Source organism: Prionailurus viverrinus, chromosome X, assembly GCF_022837055.1.
Source record: "Prionailurus viverrinus isolate Anna chromosome X, UM_Priviv_1.0, whole genome shotgun sequence".
Classification (NCBI taxonomy): Eukaryota; Metazoa; Chordata; class Mammalia; order Carnivora; family Felidae; genus Prionailurus; species Prionailurus viverrinus.
This window is the reverse complement of record NC_062579.1, coordinates 33,506,623-33,527,855: the sequence shown is the minus strand read 5'-3', so window position 1 is coordinate 33,527,855 and position 21,233 is coordinate 33,506,623. Positions and strand designations below refer to the sequence as shown.

At 37.9% G+C, this 21,233-nt stretch overlaps 1 protein-coding gene across 8 annotated transcripts in view; it reads left to right on the top strand.

The window, feature by feature from the left end:
- CASK (calcium/calmodulin dependent serine protein kinase) overlaps positions 1–21,233 on the top strand; it is a 358,179-nt gene that overhangs the window by 124,649 nt on the left and 212,297 nt on the right. For all 8 annotated transcript variants that reach the window (XM_047843622.1, XM_047843615.1, XM_047843620.1 and 5 more), the window contains exon 3: positions 1,433–1,538. In XM_047843622.1, coding sequence (XP_047699578.1) covers positions 1,433–1,538 — 106 coding nt within the window. The remainder of the gene's footprint in view (positions 1–1,432; positions 1,539–21,233) is intronic.

Below are 21,233 nucleotides of genomic sequence, written 5' to 3'. Positions count from 1 at the left end.
AAATAGCTACCTCATCGGGGTATTGGGACAGTAAATGGTAATGACTCTATTAAGTACTTAGGCCAGTGAGAAACATGATAAATTTTAATCTGTTATTACATAATTGTCTCCTGCATACTGACTTCAAACCTGCCCTCTCCACAGAACTTGATCTTGCTCAGAATGCTAATGGTCTTTTCTGACTGACCCTTACGGCCATTTCTCAGCCTTCTCCAACTACTCATGCCTTAATTCCCTCTATCCCCTTGACTTTCGTAATATTATTGATTCTTCCTTTTCTGGTGGCTTCTCTTTTGTCTAATTTACCAACTTCTTTTCCTCATTCTACCCTTACCCGGTCTTCTGTGGTTCAGTCTTCAGCCATTGCTCTCATTGACGAGGCTAAGTTGAATTAATAAATCAGAGAGGAGATAACATCTCATTTGCCTTATGTAGTACGTCCTTAGCCTTCTTCTTTACCTGTCTCCCTTCTACTTCCAAATATAAAAATGTCTTATTGGATTCTATTCACCTGCAAACAGGTAAAACACCACAATTAATACAGGAAGGCTTTAGTTATTTTGTTCCATGGGGACATAGCAAGTGATACCTATGCCTAAAATGTGTTTGTATGATGATGATGATATTAACCGTTTTATTTTCCAAACAGTATTTTGTAACTCTTATGCAATAGTCTACCTACATTGTCTGAACTTGTTCTTCAAGATAACACTATGAGTAGTGTCCTGAATTATCAAATACATTTTATAGATGATAGAAAATAAATTTCTGACTTTGCTGGTTGAGAGTTTACTCTCAACCTTTACTGTTTAAATCATACTAATTTTATTTGGCCCTTTATTCCATATAACTTCCCTGGCGTGTGTGTGCAAATGCTAGATTTTAGGCCAAAGAATAGACAACATTCTTATCCAATTTGGGGAAGACTAAGAAAAAGAGGTAAAATGTTAAAATGGCAAATTGAGTTATTTATTAGCACATCAAGAAAATTATAAATTTTGAGACTTGACTATAAAGAGTTTGGAGAAAGTATTTGTGCTATTTACATTTCTTATTAATAAGTGCTGGGATGCCTGACTGGCTTAGTCAGTAGAGTGTATGACTTGATCTTGGGGCTGTGAGTTCAAGCCCCACATTGGGCATAGAGCTTAGTTACTTAAAATAAATAAAAATAAGAGCTAACTGTACTGTATACACACACACACACACACACACACACACACAACACACACACAGACTGGCAGGAATATGAAAAGGTTATGCTGTCAAAGATTTATAGGGTAAAAAAGTTAAGCTTAGTGTAAATGGGGGATTTCATCTCTTTAGTTAGAGAAGTCTTCATGTTACCATAGATCACATCCATTCATTCATCATTCACTCTGATTGTCGTTTGTTCTTACCTAACAAAGTATGTCCTGTGTTTGTTTTGCAGATCTAAAGCGGGAAGCCAGTATCTGTCATATGCTGAAACATCCCCACATTGTAGAGTTATTGGAGACATATAGCTCAGATGGAATGCTTTACATGGTTTTTGAATTGTGAGTGTGCATTTTATTTTCTTAAGGGTTAAAGTTTTAAGCAGTGTTGGTTTGGGATAATGCTAACACTTTTCCTCTTAAAATGTAACAATAGTTGTAAGCTCATCTGTGTAGAAAAAAAGTAACAAGAATAAAAGGATTATCTCATCTTAAAGTTCACAATGGCTAAGGAAGCAAAAGTTGGGCATATTTAGTTGCCCTCCTTTTTAGCATACTTCAGAGAGGAGGCTGTAAAGAGAAATAGAGTTCAGATGGACATGAGGCCCCAAAATATAACATTGTGACCATAGGAGTCCTATTGAAGAGGAGTGGGATGGGAGTAGAGGTCTCCATGTAGCAAGCCTTTCAAAACAGACTCAACTTCCTATTTTGATATAATGACTATTTTGGCATATTAAGGAAATTCTGAAGATAACAGTGTTATCTTGATTTTAATAAGCCACTTGACATGTTTCTCATAGAATTTTTGCCAATAAGATGGAGAAATGTGAGCCAAGGATAGTATAACTGGGTAGTTTTGTAGCTAATTGGATAACTGTGTCCAAAGAGGTTGTATAAAGCTTTATGGGATGGCCTTCTACTCTTTTCAGAATTTTAATCCATGACTTTGATTAGGGTCTCTCACAAGGTGGTAATCAAGGCATTAGCCAGAGCTGGTGTCATTTTAAGACTCCACTGGGGATGGATTTGCTTCCAAGCCCACTCAAATGGTTGTTGGCAGCAGGCTATCCGACTGCTAGCCTTAGTTCCTTGTGAGCTGTTGGCCTTAGGCCTCCCTAGGTTCCTTGTCACTGGGCCTCTTCATCGAGCAACTCACAACATGGCAGCTGGCTTCATCCAGCGCCAGCAGGCAAGAAGGCTAGAATACAAATAGGATGGAAGTCAGTCTTGTAACCTCATCTCAGAAATCACACACCATCACTTCTACTATATTCTATCAGAAGTAAGTCACCAGATCCAGCCCACACCCAGGGGGAGAGGATTACACCAGGGTGTGAATATGAGCAGATGCTGGTGGTCTTTGGGAGCCATGTCAGAAGCTTCACCCCCATGGAGGGCTAGCTAATACATTGAATATCTAGATCAGAATTTTAAAACATTTTACAAGTTTGTAGCAAAGGAACTCAAACAAAGATGAAACTTAAGGCTAGTTAATACAGACTCCTTCATTCGATTATATAAGTGCAAGATCACTGTAAATTTAGTTGTAACTGCTTATGTGAAAAAGAAGTAAATGATTTGAAAGTTGTTGCAACAGCTTAACAAAAGCCCTGAATGGAACCTTCAGCTACATTAATTAAAAGTATATAGTTATTTAGAACCACGCCACAGTCCCACTGTTTTGTATGCTACCCATTCTCCCTAGAGTGTTCGTGGTAAGCAGGACACTGGCATGCTTCCAGAAGGGGATAACCAGAGTGGGAAAGAGCCTAGAAATTTTGCCCTAGAGTCACAGCCTTCAAAGTTTTTGTTGGCATACCTGCTAGAAGAATTTTGAAAACCATGTACCTCCTCACATACTTTTGAGTTGGTACATAAAAACTTCTCTTGTGAGGCTATAATTTTTAGTGTTTTGTATATTCTTTTAAATATATTTTCTTCAAAACTGTAGATCTGTACCTTTATCTTGTTCAGTTTATGGAAAATGTCTTCTGTGTGACCTAAATGGCAAAGCTAGTCGTCATTGTCAAGCCAGTCAGCCAAATCAGACACGCTTTCTGGCAGAGAAAAATCTGCCTTCATTTTTCAAATAAAATTAAAGTGTTAATAGACATCCCTGTGACAATCAGCTTACTATTGATTTTTAATTCTAAAATAGATAAGGCTTTGCCATGCATATATTGTCCATATGAAATAAGGTGGCTCTCCTCTTTCTTTCTGAAGCTCTGTTTGCTCTCAAGGGTCTCTCCCTCAGGAGCTTCGCATTCCCTAGTTGGCTCTGAAGCTAGACAGGCTTTTCAGGATGGGTGAGCAGTTTGTCTTTTAAGATGGGCTCCTATGAGTGGGCATGTGAAAGGAGAATCAGCAGAACATAGAATTGTTTTCAGACAAATCAAATTGTGGCTAATGAAGGAAGAGACATTGATTGCCCTAAAAATATCCTAATTCTTCAATCTCCTGGAAGGGCTTGAGTACTCCCAGAGATACCCAAGTCCCAGTTGAAGACCATGGAAAAGCTGTTGAAAAGACTGGGAAGCTTTAGTGACTCAAGAATCTAATTGATTTTCTTTTTCTGCTTAAAGAGTTCTCAGAGCAGAAGCCCATGGTAGAACATAGTGGATTTGTTCAGTTATTTAAAAGAGTGTCCTATGTAAGAGGATTATGCTTATTCATTGTAGGGTCAGGGTCTGTAATGGGAATCAACAAGCAGCAGGTAGATTTCAACTCTAAGCAAGGAAACCCCCTTTAGCGATTAGACTGACTCTGAATAAAGCAGGCTGTCTAACGGAGTATGCAGTTCCTCACTAGAAGTGCTCGAGCTAAAGCTGGTTGCATCCAAGGGAGCTAAAGATACAGGTTTAATTTGGGGCTAGAGAGGGCCTTTAACCGTCCCCTTCCAATTTTAAGAATATTCTAATTCTTTTTTAATTACTTTCTCTGGTTTAATTTCATTCTTTATTCAAGAAATCTATTTCCATCCATACTTTTATTTGCTGAGAAAACAAAAAAGCCAGTTTCATCATATACTTTCAAGTAATGAGCACAGAAAGCAAAATTTTAAATTTTACGTAAATTTCATCATGTTTGCTATTTGTTTCAAGGGGGTCTAAGCGATAGTATGGCAGAGAGAAGACAGTCTTTGGGGTTATAAAACTTGTGTTAGTGTTCCCAGCTCTGTCACTTCTACTGATCATGTGACTTTGGCCAAGTCCTAACTTCTCTGAGCCTCAGGATTTTTATCTTTAAAATCTCCATAAGATCATGAGAACTAGATGGGAAAATTATATGAATTCACCTCATAAAATGGTGAAGTGCTCCACAACTGGAAGCTTTTGTTTCCAGGGGATTTAGCAGGTTAGTTTTAGTTTTTTATAGAGCGAATTTTTGGTATGATTCAGTTGTGATTGAAATAATTCCTCGATGGCTGTATACAGAGATAAGACTTCATTAAAGTCGCATATTTACCAGTCAGCCTAATCTCAGTGTTAACCCAGATCACAAGAATGTGGCATCATAATTTAATTTTCTTCCTTCCTGTTTTGGAAAATTTCAAATAAAAAGAGAATAGTATAATGAACCTCAGTGTACCTGTCACTGAACTTCAGTTATCAACATTTTGCTATTCTTGCTCTATCTATCCTTTACTGTTGTCGTTTTCTTCCCCCCTGGTGATTTCTTTTTTTTTTTTGTTAATTTTTAAAATTGTATTTAAATCCAAGTTAATATGTAATGTAATAATGATTTCAGGAGTAGAATCACTTACATATAACACCCAGTGCTCATCACAAGTGTCCTCATTAATACCCATCATCCATTTAGCCCATCCCCCCCCAACACCCCTCCAGCAACCTACAGTTTGTTCTCTGTATTTACGTCTCTTATGGTTTGTCTCCCTCTCTCTTTTTCCTGGTGATTTCTAAAGCGATATCATTTCACCTATACATACTCCTGTTTGTATTTATAAATAAGGACTTGAAATATAGGTATAGATAGATACCAGTCCATAATAGTATTATCATACCTAGCAAAATCAACAATAATTCCTTAGTATTACGACATATTCAGTTGATGTTCAGTTTTCCCTGATTGAACATGAATTTTTAAAAGCTATATTTTTAAATTTGGAATTGTTTTATTAGCTCTGGGATCTGGAAGTGGATTATGAATTCACAGTTAAAATAACTTAGTTATTTTTCAAAAGGGCCAGACACAAAATAGAAATATAAAATTGTTCTTTTGTATCACTTTTTATAAATTCACCTCAACAGTTGTCCTTGTTCAGTTTTTTGCATTCTCTTTGATCACCTGGGTTTAAAACAAATGAATAAATGAAAAACCAATTTACTATAAGATTTAAGGTCCTGTGGCTCAAAGAGCAAAGCAGTAAGTTTGCTTGTGCCTCCACCTACTGGCTAGGTAAGAGATTGTACAGCTGCAATGTAGAGGAAGCTACTCCAGAATTAGTTCCATGTTTCTGGCAGTAGATGTAATGACCCCTGGTTTTCAGGGGCTCATTGCTCAGGTTATGGGTTATCTGGATCCTTTCCACAGTTTTCTGACATGCCACCAATACAGAGTAGACAGAGGGAAAACAAATGAAATTAACGTCAGTTGACTTTGCTGTTTGTTAGCTACTTGGAAACAGCTCTGATAATTTTGATGGAGGAAAAGCTAGACCAAACTATTTATTTAGGTTATCAGTGAGCTTCTTAATATGGTATCCATATCTGCCTTTGCCACAGACTATGTATAACCAGCTCTCCCTTTTTTTCCCTTAAACCGAAGTCATGACATTATATAGCCCAATCAGGTTGCTTATTGTGTTAGAAAATCTTTCGAACTGGTTAATGCCCATTTAATTACATATGGTTTTAAGTTAAAGCATATTCAAATACAGAGACTCACAGAACCAGACTTTTAGAGCTGGAAAAGAGTAAAACAGTGGATTTCAAAACTTAGCATTGAAAAGTCCTGAGTAGAGCTTGTTAAACAAGCTTGTACCCAGGCACCATCCCGAGATACTGAGTTTCAACAACTGTGAGTCCCAAAGTAGGAGGTCAAGAGATGATTGACCTTTAAAGTAGGGGCATTACTATTTAGAGACCATGTTGTCATTTTTCCCAACGCACGCAGTAGTTTGTTAGAAATCTGCATGTGTTTGCACTATATCTATCCATTGATTTGGGATCCATTGCTTTGGGATTACACTTAAATTTGGATTTGTTTGCAGCAGTTTGCTAAAACATATTTAAAAGTGTAGGTTCAATTTTGTGTTGTATCACCCCCACCCAAATTAAATGTTTATTTCTAAGTAACACATCCGGACTTGACTTTAGTAGTGTCTGATACTTGAGTTAAGCTGTAAATCCTAAATTGGCTGGCCAAGGAATTTTAATTACCTTATTATAGAATGATTACATATACCACGGGGAGACTTTGGCAGTAATTAAATATGGATTTAAAATATATCTGACATGAAAACAATAGTTTGTATCTTTTAAAACAATATTAGCAGTTTGTATCTTTGAAGCTCACAAAGGAGATAGACTGATAGCTCTTTGTCTTTTTTTAATTTTTTTTCTTTTTGGTCTGGTGTTTATGCTTGGGGAAGGGAAATTTTGTGGGATTCATTTATGCTAATAGAGTAGCACTGATTTCTACTTACTAGCAAACTTGCCAGGGAAAGGAAAGTTATTTCATATCAAGCAAGAAAAGTCTGGACTGTAGTATTTACAATTCTATGAAGATCTGTACATATTTTTATGGCTCGCCTGATCTATTTTGATATTTTGTTTTCATGTGTAATGATAAAAATTGCTATTCATTCTTTTGTCACATATTTATCAAATGCTTACTTAAGTGGTGGGTAATAGGAACTGGTTGGAAAATATCATTTGGTCCTAGTAAACATTAGAAACGTGGTACTTAAGGTAATTCAGTAAGATATATGAGAGGACATAGCTTGGGTGCCTGTGAAGACCTTTGATAAATACTAGGTGAAAGAAAAAAAAGTTCTATCATCGTAAACTCTTTAAAAAAATTAAACATTTCTCTTGACTAGCTTCACCACTATATTAAATGTTCAGTTGTATTTTAGTTTTAAGAACTATGTGTCGGAGGTCCCCAAGACTACCTATCCCCGGGTTTAATGATTCACTAAGAGGGCTCCTAGGACTCCGCGTATAGTCGTATTCATAACTGTGATTTATTACAGCTCAAAGATTTAATAAAGTAAAACCACCAAAGAGGAAAGGTATATGAGTTGAAGTCCAGGGACAGCCAGGCACAAGCTTCCAAGGGTCTTCTGCCAGCAACCAGTTGTGATAACACATGTGAAATGTTGCCAGCCAGGGAAGCTCATTAGAGACTCAGCACCCAGGGTATTTACTGGGAGCTGGTCATGTAGGCACCCTCTGCTTGGCACGTACCATCTTCCAGCCTCCCAGAGAGAAGCAGGTGTTCAGGATAAATCACATTGTTTGCACAAACAGTTTAGACACAGTGGGCCACTCTTTTCAGTTTAGGACGGGAGGAACCCGTCCAAGTTGCCAGATGCCAATCAAGAGCTAACTTGGTAGGCAGGCCTTTCAAGCCCTTCAGAAGCTTAGGCCTGCTATGTTAACTCTTTCCTGCACAAACTGAAAAAGAGATAAATACAAGAAGGGCTTTAAGTTGACAAACTCCTGGATCTGCAAACAAAATATAATTACCTATTAAGATAATTGCAGAGTTTGGATTTTTTTTGTTTTTAACTTCTAACCATAATTACTGTATCATTTTGACATCTGTTAACATAAAAATGGAGGTGTCCCAATTTTTGTATAAAGCCCTAGATTGAGATGTTACACTGTAGAATAGATTTTAACCTTTGAATGCTGCATTAGAAAACAAACTGCATTCTGATGTCTACTATCTTAGAAATGAATTTGAAGCTGTTACTCTGGCAAATATTTTTGTATACAAAAGCTGATCTTCAACTAGTAAAAGTAATTTTGAAATAAGTTTACATACACAAAATTTAAAAATTCAGTTAGTTTTCCATTATTTAAAAGAAGTTTTTTCATTTAAAAATAAAAATTATATGGGGCACCTGAATGGCTCAGTTGGTTCAGCATTGGACTCTCGTGGTTTCAGCTCAGGTCATAGTCTCACAGTTGGTGAGTTTGAGCCCCACATTGGGCTCTGTGCTGACAGTGTGGAGTCTGCTTGGTGTTCTCTCTCTCTCTCCCCCCCTCTCCCCCCCTCCCCCTCCCCCTCTCCCCTTCCCCCTCCCCCTCCTTTTCCCCCCTTCCTCTGCTTGTGGGTGCTCTTGCTCTCAAAATAAATAAATTTTTTAAAAAAATTTTAAATTATAGGGGTGCTTGGGTGGCTCAGTCAGTTGAACGTCCAACTTTGGCTCAGGTCATGATCTGTCAGTTTGTGAGTTCGAGCCTCACATCAGGCTTTCCACTGTCAGTGCAGAGCCTGCTTCGGATCCTCTGTACCCCTCTTTCTCTGCCCCTCCCCCACTTTCTCTCTTTCTCTTTCTCTCTCTCTCTCTCTCTCTCTGTAAAATAAATAAAACGTTAAATAAATAAATAAATAAATAAATATAAAAAATATGAGTAGTTTCTAGTGTAAATAATCTTTACAATACACACACCTTGTACAAATTTAGAAATCGTGGAAAATTATAATGACAGAAATCATACCACTTGCAAAAGTTAATCACAATGAGCATTTCAGAACATTTTCTTCTGCTTATATTCATTATCACAATTACACTCATTTTACATGTGCAGTTTTGTTTCCCGATTCTTTTCACTCATTAATTTTAAGCATTTTGCTATACCAGTAAATACTTTTTAGATACGATAGTCTAATGGCTGCATTAAGATATCTAAATTATATGCATGTGCCATATTTAATAATTTCCTTATAGTGGGACATTTACACTGCTTTCTGTTTCTCCCCTCTTAGAAGTAATGTTATGATTAGTAATATTCTTGTACAATTGTTCACACCCCTTGATTGCTTTATTTCCTCAAATTAAGTTTTTAGGAATATAATTAATAGGTTAAAGAGTGTGTGAATACATACAAACACCTACATCACATATAGAATTTTTTTATATGATCTATTACATTTAGAAAAATGCATACCCAGAACTATCCAGCTTAAGGATATTATTGTAAAGTAAATACCCATGTACCTACAGCCTAGGTCAAGAAATGTAAAAATTGCCTGCACTTCAGCAGCCCCTGTATTCCTCTTACCACAATCCCCTTCTTCTCTCAGAAGTAACATTAATCTAGACTTCACCTCCATACTTTCATATCTATACCATCCATATGGCATCCCTGAGTAATATAATTCAGTGTTATCTGTCTTTTAAAATCTTTATTTAAATGAAATCATACAGCATATACTCTTTTTTGGTCTGTAAGATTGATCTATATTGCTTTGGGCTCCTTCATTTTATCGCTATATAGTATTGCAGTGAACAAACATTCACAATTACTCATTTTAATGTCACTCTGTATTTGGGTTGTTTTCAGATTTGGCTATTTTGAACAATGCTATTGTAAACAATCTTGTACATATATCCCGGTATACATAAGTACACATTTACATAGGGCATAAACCTAGGAGTGGAATTGATAAAGTCTTGGAGTATATACAACTTCATTTTTCCAAGATAATGCCAAGCTATTTTCTGAAGTAGATGTATAAACAGTGATCTTTGCCTCTCCAAGGTGATCCAAGTCCTGGTTTTCCAGGTACTGCCCCTGTCTTAAAAACCCGTTGTTAGTCCTCATTAACAGCACCCTCCTTTTGTTCTCATGATTACTTACTGCCTATGCTGCACACCCTCGCTAATATTTGGTATTGTCAGAATTTGTTATTTTTACCAGTTGGTTTGTAGTAGAATCTCGTTGTGGTTTCTCCTCATTACTCTTCTCTAATTGCTGCTTAGCAGTGTCTCTCATCATTCTTGTAATGGTACCTTTGGATTAACAGAGGTTTGTAATTTTAATATAGTTTAACAATTTTTTTCTTTCATGGTTAGTGTTTTTGTATCTTGTTTGAGAAATATTTACTATTCTGAGATTATGAAGATATCCTCCTATGTTTTATCATACATCTGAAATTCATTTGGAGTACGTTATGAGGTAGTAGTCCAATTACATTTCTTTTTTTTTTTTAAAGTTTATGGATTTTGAGAGAGAGAGAGAGCACACATTGGGGGGCAGGGAGGAGCAGAGAGAAAGAGAGAGAGGGAGGGAGGGAAGGAGGGAGAGAGAGAATCCCCAAAATCAGCACTGTTAGCACAGAGCCCGACATGGGGCTTGAACTCACAACCAGTGAGATCATGACTTGAGCTGAAGTCAAGAGCCAGACACTTAACTGTTTGAGCCACCCAGGCGCCCCCAATTTCATTTCTTTCCATGTAGCTATTCAGCAGTCTCAGCCCAATTACTGAAAAGACTGCTCTGCAGTAGCACTTTTGCCATAAATCAAACACATATACATGTGTGCTTGTTTCCGGCTCTATTCTGGTCCATTAGTGTATTTATTTGCCTGGCATTGTGCCAAGAGCATGTTGTCTTATTAACTGTAGCTTTGGAGGAAGTCCTGGTAACTGGTAGATCAGGGCCTTTTACCTTGTTGTTCTTCAGCCAGTTCTTGAGAGATGTACTTCTCTGCATTTTCCATACACATTTTAGAATCAGGTTATCACACACACCCCGTTGGGATTTTTCCTTGAATTATTGTATCAAATCTTTATAGCAACTTGAGAATAATTGACATGGCTATGGTATTGAGTCTTCCAATTCAGGAACATGGTGTCTGTCTTCCCATTTTTTAGATCTTTGATTTCTTTCAGTAACATTTTATGCTTTACTCTGGAGAGGTTGTATACCTTTTTCATTAGATTTATTCTTAAGTATTTGTTTTCAAAGGTAGATCTGTTTCTCATCTCTTTTCTCTTTCCCTCCTTCCTTGTAGTGACTTTGTATTCCTTTCTATTCATCAAGCTGTATCAGTTCTAGTAATTTACCTGTAGAATCATTTGGATTTTCTGCATACCTAATCATATCATCTGTGTATGAGGAGAATTTTGTTTATTCCTCTTCCATTCTTTTACATGTTTCTTTGTCTAGCCTTTACTGCAGTGGATTAACGTTCAGAACGGTGATAGCAGTTACCTTTCTTATTAGTTCTGATCTTAGAGTTTGCTAAGCATGAATAGTTGGTAAATTTTATCAAATGCTTCTTTTACCCTGTATATGTTGAAATGATCATATGACTCCTTCTTTAATCTGTTAATGGAGTGAATTTCATTAATTCTTTGGTTAACCAAACTTTGTCGTGACATATAATCCCTAGATTCCTTTTTATATATTGCTAGATTTGGTTTTGTGTGTGTGTGTGTGTGTGTATGTGTGTGTGTGTGTGTGTGTGTGTGTGTGTGTGTGTGTGTATTTTCAGACTTTTTACATCTATATTTATAGGAAGATTATACTATAATTTTCTTATACTGTCGGTATCAGGCTTTCATATCCAGGTTATGCTAGCCTCATGAAATGAGTTGGGGAGTGTTCTCTGGTTTTGTTTTGTTCTCTTTATGATGGGTAGAACTCACCTATAGACCCGTTCAGGCCAGACTTTCTTGTGAGAAGGGTTTTCATTTCTGATTGAATTCCTTAAATATTTATAGGAATATTTGGTTTTCTATTTATTACTCTCACTTTTGGTGAATTGCATTTTGGTGGGGATGAGTGTATTTTATTGAAACTTCACACCGTTTTGGCACAAATTAGTTCATAATATCTCTGAAGGATCTTTTTCATTTTTGAAACTGGTAATTTGTGACTTTTCTTTTTCTTTCTCAGCCTTGCTAGATATTTTCCAGTTTTATCAGTCTTTTAAGTGATGACTTTGAGCTTTGTAAATCCTTTTCAGTGCATATTTATGTTCTATTTTAGTAATTTTGCTTGTTGTTATTTTCATCCTTCTACTTTGTGTTTAATTTTCTAGGGTTCTTTTTCCTCCCTTTTAAGTTTCAACTTTTTTGTACCCTTGGGTTTTAGATGTGTCTCTTGTTTAAAGGCATATAATTAAGGTTTTTATTCTAGACTCTCAATCTTTGTCTTTTAATTGGAGCATTTGGTACATTTACATTTAATTACATTTGGGGATAGTTGATTTTACATGTCTGGTCTTCTCATGTGCTTTCCATCATACCACCTATTACGTATTTCTCTTCCTTGCCTTCCCTGACTTATTTGGGTCAACTGAATATGTTTTGTCATTCCATTTTTTCCTCTATTAATTTGGAAGTTTACATACTCTTTTCTGTTATCTTAGTGTGTACCTCAGAAATTACAGCACATTTTCCTAATTCATCATGCTCTAATATTGATGCCATTATTCTCTTCCCAAATAAATAGGACGAAGTCCCTCTTTTGACTTACAGGCGGTTGCTTTTACATATTTATATGTGTGTGTATAAATACATAAGTTACACGTATTTACATCACTCCAACTTATTTTATTATTAGATTAGATTTACCCCCACACTTGTCCTTTCTCTGTTCATTATTCTTTCAAATCTCTGAGGTTTTATCAGGATTCATTTTCCCTGTGTCAGTCTGCTGGGTGCAAACTCTCCGTTTTTATTGGTTTCAGGATTTCCTTGTATTCCCTTTGGTGCTGAAGGATACTCACTGAGTAGAGAATTCTAGGTTGGCATTTTCATTGCAGTAGATACTCTACTGTCTTCTGGCTTCAGTTGATGTTGAGAATTCAGGTAGCAGACTGTCACTAATCTAAGGATAATCTCTCTTTCGCTGGTTATTAAAAAATGTTTGCTCCATCTTTTGTTTTCACTGTGGGTGTGTGTCAGGGTGGGGGAAGTGTTTTAATCCTGCCTGAGATTCTTTAAGTCTCTTCAGTCTGTGTACTGGTATTATTTGTGGTTATGGAAAATTCTCAGCCATTATCTCTTTAAATATTGCCTCTGCCCTTGTCTTCCTCTCAGCACCTTGTGACCCAATTTAGTATAGATATAGGTGTGCCTTATGCTATTCTCTATATCCTCCACCTTCTTGTCTGTATTTTGCATGTTTTTCTTTTGAAAATCTACATCACTTTTCATTATTTTCATTTTCTTGCAAAAAAAAATTCAAGCTCAGCTTTTATGTTCTGGAACATAATACACTTCCTTATATGATCATCTGTGCTGGATAATCTCAATATATGAAGTCCCTGTGGGTTTGTCTTTATTGCCTATCACTTTCTGCTGGTTCTTGATCAAGGTCTCTTACCCTTCATATACTAGATTCATTCCCAAAAATTACTGGCCTAGAATGGCACTTTATTCTTCCAGAGAGGACTTCATTTGCTTCTACTAGGCACCTTTAGGCACTTGCAGTTTGGAACTATCTTAATAAGGTTAAGACTTAGATTTATTTATTCATTTTAGAGAGAACACACGAGTAAAGAGAGGGATGGGGGAGAGAGACAGAATCCTAAGCAGGCTCCATGCTCAGCACAGAGCCCAATGCAGAGCTCGATCCCACGACCCTGGGATCATGACCTGAGCCAAAATCAAGAGTCAGATGCTCAACCGACTGAGCCACCCAGGTGCCCCTAAGTCTTAGATTTTTAAGACCACTCAGAGGTCAAGCCAGATTGCAAGTTTGTGAGGGGACTGATTACTGCTGGTAACCATAGCTCTTTAGGGATTTAGCTCAAGGTTGAAGAGTAATTTCTGAGATTCCTCTGAGTTCTGACCTGTTCTCCCTTAGAGATCTTCTGTGAAAGCAGATGTCCACGGGGCAAGAAGGACTCTGATTCTTGATTTCTCTCTGAGTTCCCGTTCTCTCCCAAATTTTAGTCAACATTCCTGACAATTTGGTTAGTACCTGATCCTTCCAGCTAGTTTTTTATCCCATTTTTTTGTTGTTTTCAACAGGAGACCTCACCTAGCAGATGTCAGCAATACAGCTAAAACTCCTTTTACATAATGTCCTGTCACTCTCCATAAAGATTGTACCAGTTTCCATTCAAACCAGTAGTAGATGACAGCATCTACTTTTGATGTCTACATTTTGATAAATCACAATTATTCTTTGGTTTAATTTGCATTTGTTTTGTTACTAGTATGGTCAGATATTTTTTTTAATTTTTATTTAATTTATTTTTTTAATTTACATCTAAGTTAGTTAGAATATAGTGCAACGATGATTTCAGGAGTAGATTCCTTAGTGCCCCTTACCCATTTAGCCCATCCCCCCTCCCACAACCCCTCCAGTAACCCTGTTTGTTCTCCATATTTAAGGGTCTCTTATGTTTTTGTCCTCCTCCCTGTTTTTATATTATTTTTGCTTCCCTTCCCTTATGTTCATCTGTTTTGTATCTTAAAGTCCTCATATGAATGAAGTCATATGATATTTGTCTTTCTCTGACTAATTTCGCTTAGCATAATATCCTCTAGTTCTTTTTTAAAAAATTTTTTTAATGTTTATTTATTATTTTTGAGAGAGAGAGAGAGAGAGAGCACGAGCAGGGAAGGGGCAGAGAAAGAGGGAGACACACAGAACCCGAAGCAGGCTCCAGGCTCCGAGCTGTCCGCACAGAACCTGACATGGGGCTGGAACTCACGGACTGTGAGATCATGACCCGAGCCAAAGTTGGACGCTTAACTCACTGAGCCACCCAGGCACCCCAATATCCTCTAGTTCTATCCCCGTAGTTGCAAATGGCAAGATTTCATTCTTTTAGATTGCCGAGTAATACTCCATTGTATATTTATACCACATCTTCTTTATCCATTCATCCGTCGATGGACATTTGGGCTCTTTCCATACTTTGGCTATTGTTGATAGTGCCGCTATAAACATTAGGGTACACGTGTCCCTTCGAAATAGCATCCCCGTATCCCTTGGGTAAATACCTAGTAGTGCAGTTGCTGGGTCATATGGTAGTTCTATTTTTAATTTTTTGAGGACCTTCCATACTGTTTTCCAGAGTGGCTGTACCAGTTTGCATTCCCACCAGCAGGGCAAAAGAGATGCTCTTTTTCTGCATCCTCTCCAGCATCTGTTGTTGCCTGAGTTGTTAATGTTAGCCATTCTGATAGGTGTGAGGTGGTATCTCATTGTGGTTTTGATTTGTATTTCCCTGATGGTGAGTGATGTTGAACATTTTTTCATATGTTGGTTGGCCATCTGGATGTCTTCCTTGGAGAAGTGTCTATTCATGTCTTGCCTATTCCTTCACTGGATTATTTGGTTTTTGGGTGTTGAGTTTGATAAGTTCTTTATGGATTTTGGATACTAACCCTTTATCTGATTTGTCATTTGCAAATGTCTTCTCCTATTCTGTTGGTTGACTTTTAGTTTTGCTGATTGTTTCCTTTGCTGTGCAGAAGCTTTTTATTTTGATGAGGTCCCAGTAGTTCAGTTTTGCTTTTGTTTTCCTTGCCTTCAGAGACATATTGAGTAAGAAGTTGCTGCAGCCAAGATCAAAGAGGGTTGTGCCTGCTTTCTCCTCAAGGATTTTGATGGCTTCCTGACTTACATTTAGGTCTTTCATCCATTTTGAGTTTATTTTTGTGTATGGTGTAAGAAAGTGGTCCAGGTTCATTCTTCTGCATGCTGCTGTCCAGCTTTCCCAGCACCACTTGCTGAAGAGACTGTCTTTATTTCATTGGATAGTCAGATTTTAAAAAAAAATTTTTTTAAACATTTTATTCATTGTTGAGAGGCAGAGCATGAGAGGGGGAGGGGCAGAGAGAGAAGGAGACAAAGAATCTGAAGCAGGCTCCAGGCTCCAAGCTGTCCTCACAGAGCCCAACTCCAGGCTCGAACTCACAAACCGTGAGATCATGACCTGAGTTGAAGTTGGATGCTTAACCGACTGAGCCACCCAGGCACCCCAAATATTTTTTAAAGTATACTTACCTATTTCTTTTTCATCCATTCATTTTTTTTAGGGGTCTTGGGGGTTTTTTTGGTCACTTTGTAAGAAGTCTTGTGTTTACTACAGATATTTACCCTTTACATATGTTTGCAAATATTTTTCCCCTAATTTGCCTTTTTTGTGTGTTGGTTTTTTTAAATATTCAGAAGTGTACATTCTGTCAGAGAAAGAAGTTATAAATAAGCAAGAGTGAAGACAGATACATGTGCACAGATTAGTACACACACCCGCATTTCCTAGCTTTGTCCACTGGGAGGGTCTAGAAGCAGTGACACCCCAGTGGTAATGAACACATCCACACCCAGATCTTCACTTCTACCCTTGATCTTAGTCAAAAGGCCAAGAAGCAATAGATCTTCACTTCTAAATGCCATTCTTGGATAGAAGGAGCCAGGGCTCCTTGGAGAAATGATCACTTCTACAACTGGGGCACAGAAAATGCAAGATGAGCCTGGAGCATTTTACAGTGTCTGAAAGTAAGGAAGTGCTCAAAACACAAAAAATAGGGGAATGTCAAAGGGTGACAGGAGCCAACCTGAAAGAGCTCCCAGTGGCCAAACCTGGCACAGTTTGGGCAACAAAATAACATGGTACTGGATTATAACCCAAAGTGTAAAATAAATATATGTGAGTTCATACTGATATAAATAAATTATTGTATAAATTAAAAATGGGAAAGAAGAAACAGATCTTTCTTCCGGAATTCCAAACAGTATATGTATATACTCTGCCCCCAGCCCACTGACTTCCAAGAGATAGAGATAATCCCCTTCCTTCCTTCACTGTGGGCTGGACTTGGTGACTCACTTTCAAAGAACAGAGGATAGAAAGGAGAAACACAACAGCTTGACAGTGAAGAGAGCTGGCTCACCCCCTTCCCCTTAACCAAGAAGTCAAGTTAATGCCACCAGTGTCATGTAGAGGTGATGTAATGAAAAGGGCACTTCACCTCTTTGATATCCTCCCCCAAACCCTCAGCCCCCATCTAAAAAAACAACAGCCACCTTCACACAGATCAAAATTGAGGGACATTCTATAAAACACCTTTTTTTAAATGGTCAAGGTCATGAAAGACCAGGAAAGACTGAAAAATTGTCACAGACCAGAGAAGACTAAAGAGATTTAATGACAAAATGCATTGTGGTGTCCTGCATGGGATCCTGGAACAAAGTACAATAGTCAACAAACTGAAGTCCAAATAGTTTGGTGTTGAATCAATAGCAACATGCTAGTGTTAACGCTCTTAGTTTTGGCGAATGTACTATAGTTACCGAAGATGTTAACATTAGGGGAAGTTGGGTGAGAGGTATACGGGAATTCTCTGTGCTGTCTTTGCAATTTTTATGTAAATCTAAATTTATTCTAAACTAAAAAGTTTTCGGGGCACCTGGGTGGCTCCGTCGGTTAAGTATCTGACTTCGGCTCAGGTCATGATCTCACAGTTCGTGAGTTCAAGCCCCACGTTGGGCTCCATGCTGACAGCTCAGAGCCTGGAGCCTGCTTCGGATTCTGTGTCTCCCTCTCTCTCTGCCCCTCCCCTGCTCATACTCTGTCTCTCTCTCTCTCTCAAAAAATGAATAAACAGTAAAAAATAAAATAACAAAAAAATATATTTAAACTAAAAAATTGTCTTCAATCAAAACTAAACAAAATGAAACCGTGAGTTTACACCATTATTTCCAGTTTAAGGTAACAATTACAGATTTTTCTTTATGAGCCATTTACTAGATAATGACTAATTGTTGGTTTTTAACATAATTTTGTTGTTGCGGTTGTTTTACAAACATTCCTTATCTTGTGGAGATCAGTACTGAAATATTTATGCATAAGGTGATATTAATGTCTGGGATTTGCCTTGAAATCAGGTGAGGGGTGAGCAGTGGGTACTGGGTTTGAACTACAGGTTAAACAAGATTAGCTGGTAAGTTGACAATTGCTGGAACAGGGCATTGGGTATATGAGGCTTCATTACTCTCTACTTTCTACTTTTAAAGTTTTCCATAATGTACAGTTTTTTTAAGAGAAATTAGGGTTTTTACTTAACTTTTTAAATTTTCTATTTGTATATCTTCTCTCTGAAAATCTGGGTTCCTTACCACATTAACATATTTACTCACTTCATCCCATTCACTTCCTACCTTAGAGGAAATTATTTCTCAAAATTAAAACTAAGTCATTTTAGTTTTATTTATCTCTGAAAATAAAAAAAATGTGTATATTCTATCTTTTTGTACTGCCTCCCCTTCTTATACTCTTATATATACTCTTGAAAACATTGATTATTTTTAATTTAACAATATCAAAACACCAGGGATTTCTCCATAGCAGTATGTAGGCATTTTCTTCATTCCTGTTTATAACTGCTAATTCTCCATTATGGATATAAAATAGTTTATTAAGCCAGTCCCCTACTAATGGACATTTAGATCATTTCCATGCTTTTTCTGTTACATTAGTGACCTTGTGCATATGTCATTTCATGCTATTGCTAATGTCAAATTCCTTCTATAGGTGTTGTACCACTTTGCATTCCCACCAGCACTGTATGAGAGTTAGACTGTAATTTTATAAATTTTTACCCTTTTTTTTTTTTTGAGAGATAGAGCATGAGCAGGGGAGGGGTAGAGAGAGAGGAAGACACAGCATCCAAAACAGGCTCCAGGCTCTGAGCTGTTAGCACAGAGCCCAATGTGGGGCTCGAACCCATGAACAGGAGATCATGACCTGAGTCGAAGTCAGATGCTCAACTGACTGAGCCACCCAGGTGTCCAGTTAGACTGTAATTTTAAATTGTGATCTAAAGAACTGAACGAATATCTCAGGTATTTACTAATTACTAGGACATTTCATTCTAAAACTGTGATTGTATGTGTATATCTTGACAGGGAGAATTGTAGATAAATTCTGATTTATTTGTGTGGCCTTCATCCGTATCTGTGGACTTAACCGGAATGCTGTTTACTATACTGGTTTCTGGATCATTGTGAGGTGACTAGACCCAAGAGAGTTTGTAATAATCAGACCTAGAGACCAGCGCCCTTTTACTGGTTGTTGACTTGAGTCAGTAGACAGTGTCTTTGAATATTAGTATTTGTTTTTTTTGCCAGACTCTGGAAAGTGTGGCTTGTCTTAAAGATATCCTTCATATTTCTCGCGCATACCACTGAGGGCTCAAGAGGTTCACAAGAAATAGAAGCAAAATCTTGATGAGCCTTTTTAAGATATGGCAAGGGTTTGGGATTTTAAAGATGTGGATGCTATTGCAGGCAAAACTGTATGATCAGACATCTATTTTAAGTTTATTTATTTATTTAGAGAGAGAGCACAAGCAAGGGAGGGGCAGAGAGAGAGAGAGAGAGAGAGAGAGAGAGAGAGAGAATATGAATCTGAAGCAGACCCTGCACCATCAGCACAGAGCCTGATGTGGGACTCGAAATCACAAACCGTGAGATCATGACCTGAGCCAAAGTCAGTAGTTGGACACTTAACCAACTGAGCCACCCAGGTACCCCTGGACATTTATTTTTAAAGCATTCTTTGGCTACAGTATTCCTGTAGGGTTGGATTTGGATGTGGGGAGAATTAGGAGACCATTATAGTGATTCAGTATGAACATTGATGGCAAGGGTAGATTAGTATCAATAGAGATGAGAGAGTATAAATAAAACCTGAAGATCTTTAGGAATTAGAATGGACAGGATTTGATAACTGGATAAAGGAAGTAAGGCAGCAGGAGACAAAGTTGACTCTGGTTACTGGCTTGAGCACTGAATATGTGCACTGAATATGAATATGTGATGGTGCCTGGAATTAGATGGTGAAATATATTTTGGACATGTTGAGTTTGAAGCTTCTGTGAGATGTCTGAGTGAAGTTGAAAGATGAAGTGGAATATGTGGATTAGGAGCAAAGGGAGAAATCTAGAGGCTTGGGGATGATCGCTATTCAGATGGGTTAGAAGAGTATAGAGAAGGAGAAGAAAACAGGACTTGAGGACTGAGGGTCTCCCAAATTTGAAAGGTTGTAAAACAGGAGGAATAGCTAACGAATGCAATTCGAGAAGGGATAGCTGAAGAGATGCAAAGAAAAAGCCATGACAGCAAGGTGTCAGAGAAGCCAGGTATAAAGAGACTATATCAAAAACAAGGGGAAATGAAGACTTTGGTACTCCTTCGTTTCATCCTTCACCAAACTCCCTATTCCTCAGCCAGTGCCCAGCACTCCTGCTGTGCAGAGCCCCCATCCTGGCTCAGTTCTGAGATGTGCTCCCTATTTGCTGTCACTCAATATCTCTTTGCTCGCGTTTGGTATCCCTACGTGGTAGGTCATTTCCCTAGTGAGGGAGAGAGTGAGTGAAACGTTAGAGGACAAGTGGAGCGGCCTGTACTATTGTCCTAACTCTGTCACCAACTTCATCCATTTAGCAGTCTTGTTTCTTAATGTCTACTACCTGTGAGACAAAGCTAGAAGCTCTGGGCAGAGATGGACAGACATGGAAACAATTACAATGAGAAGGGAGGGAGAGGGGAAGGTGGGGAGGAAGGGGACATACTGAGACTTGAAAGATGACCAGGAGCTTGCCCGGTGGTAATGGAAGAGACAAAACTAGACATAAGTAGTAAAGATGTAAAGTTACAGGAGCCTCATGAACTTTAAAGAAAGAAAAGGCTTCATATGAACTAGAAAGAAAGACCTCAGGAACCAAGGTCACTGCTCCCTTCATCCCTCAGGTTTTGCATCTACTTTACTCTGGAAAGAGCAGCTTTCCCTGTTTACCCAAGGGCTGGCACACAGCCCCCAGAGAGGCTCCCCAGTACCCAAATCTGCATGACCTTCAAGTCCAAGTTATTTCTTTTGGCTTCCCTTACTTCGTTCCAGACAGATAGAATGTGAATGAATGAGTGAATAAACTTATCTGATTTTTTTTCTCAGTCTCCCACTTCTTTCTTTTTTTAATTTTTTTAAATGTTTGTTTATTTTTGACAGAGAGAGAGAGAGACAGAGCATGAGCGGGGGAGGGGCAGAGAGAGAGGGAGACCCAGAATCCAAAGCAGGTTCCAGGCT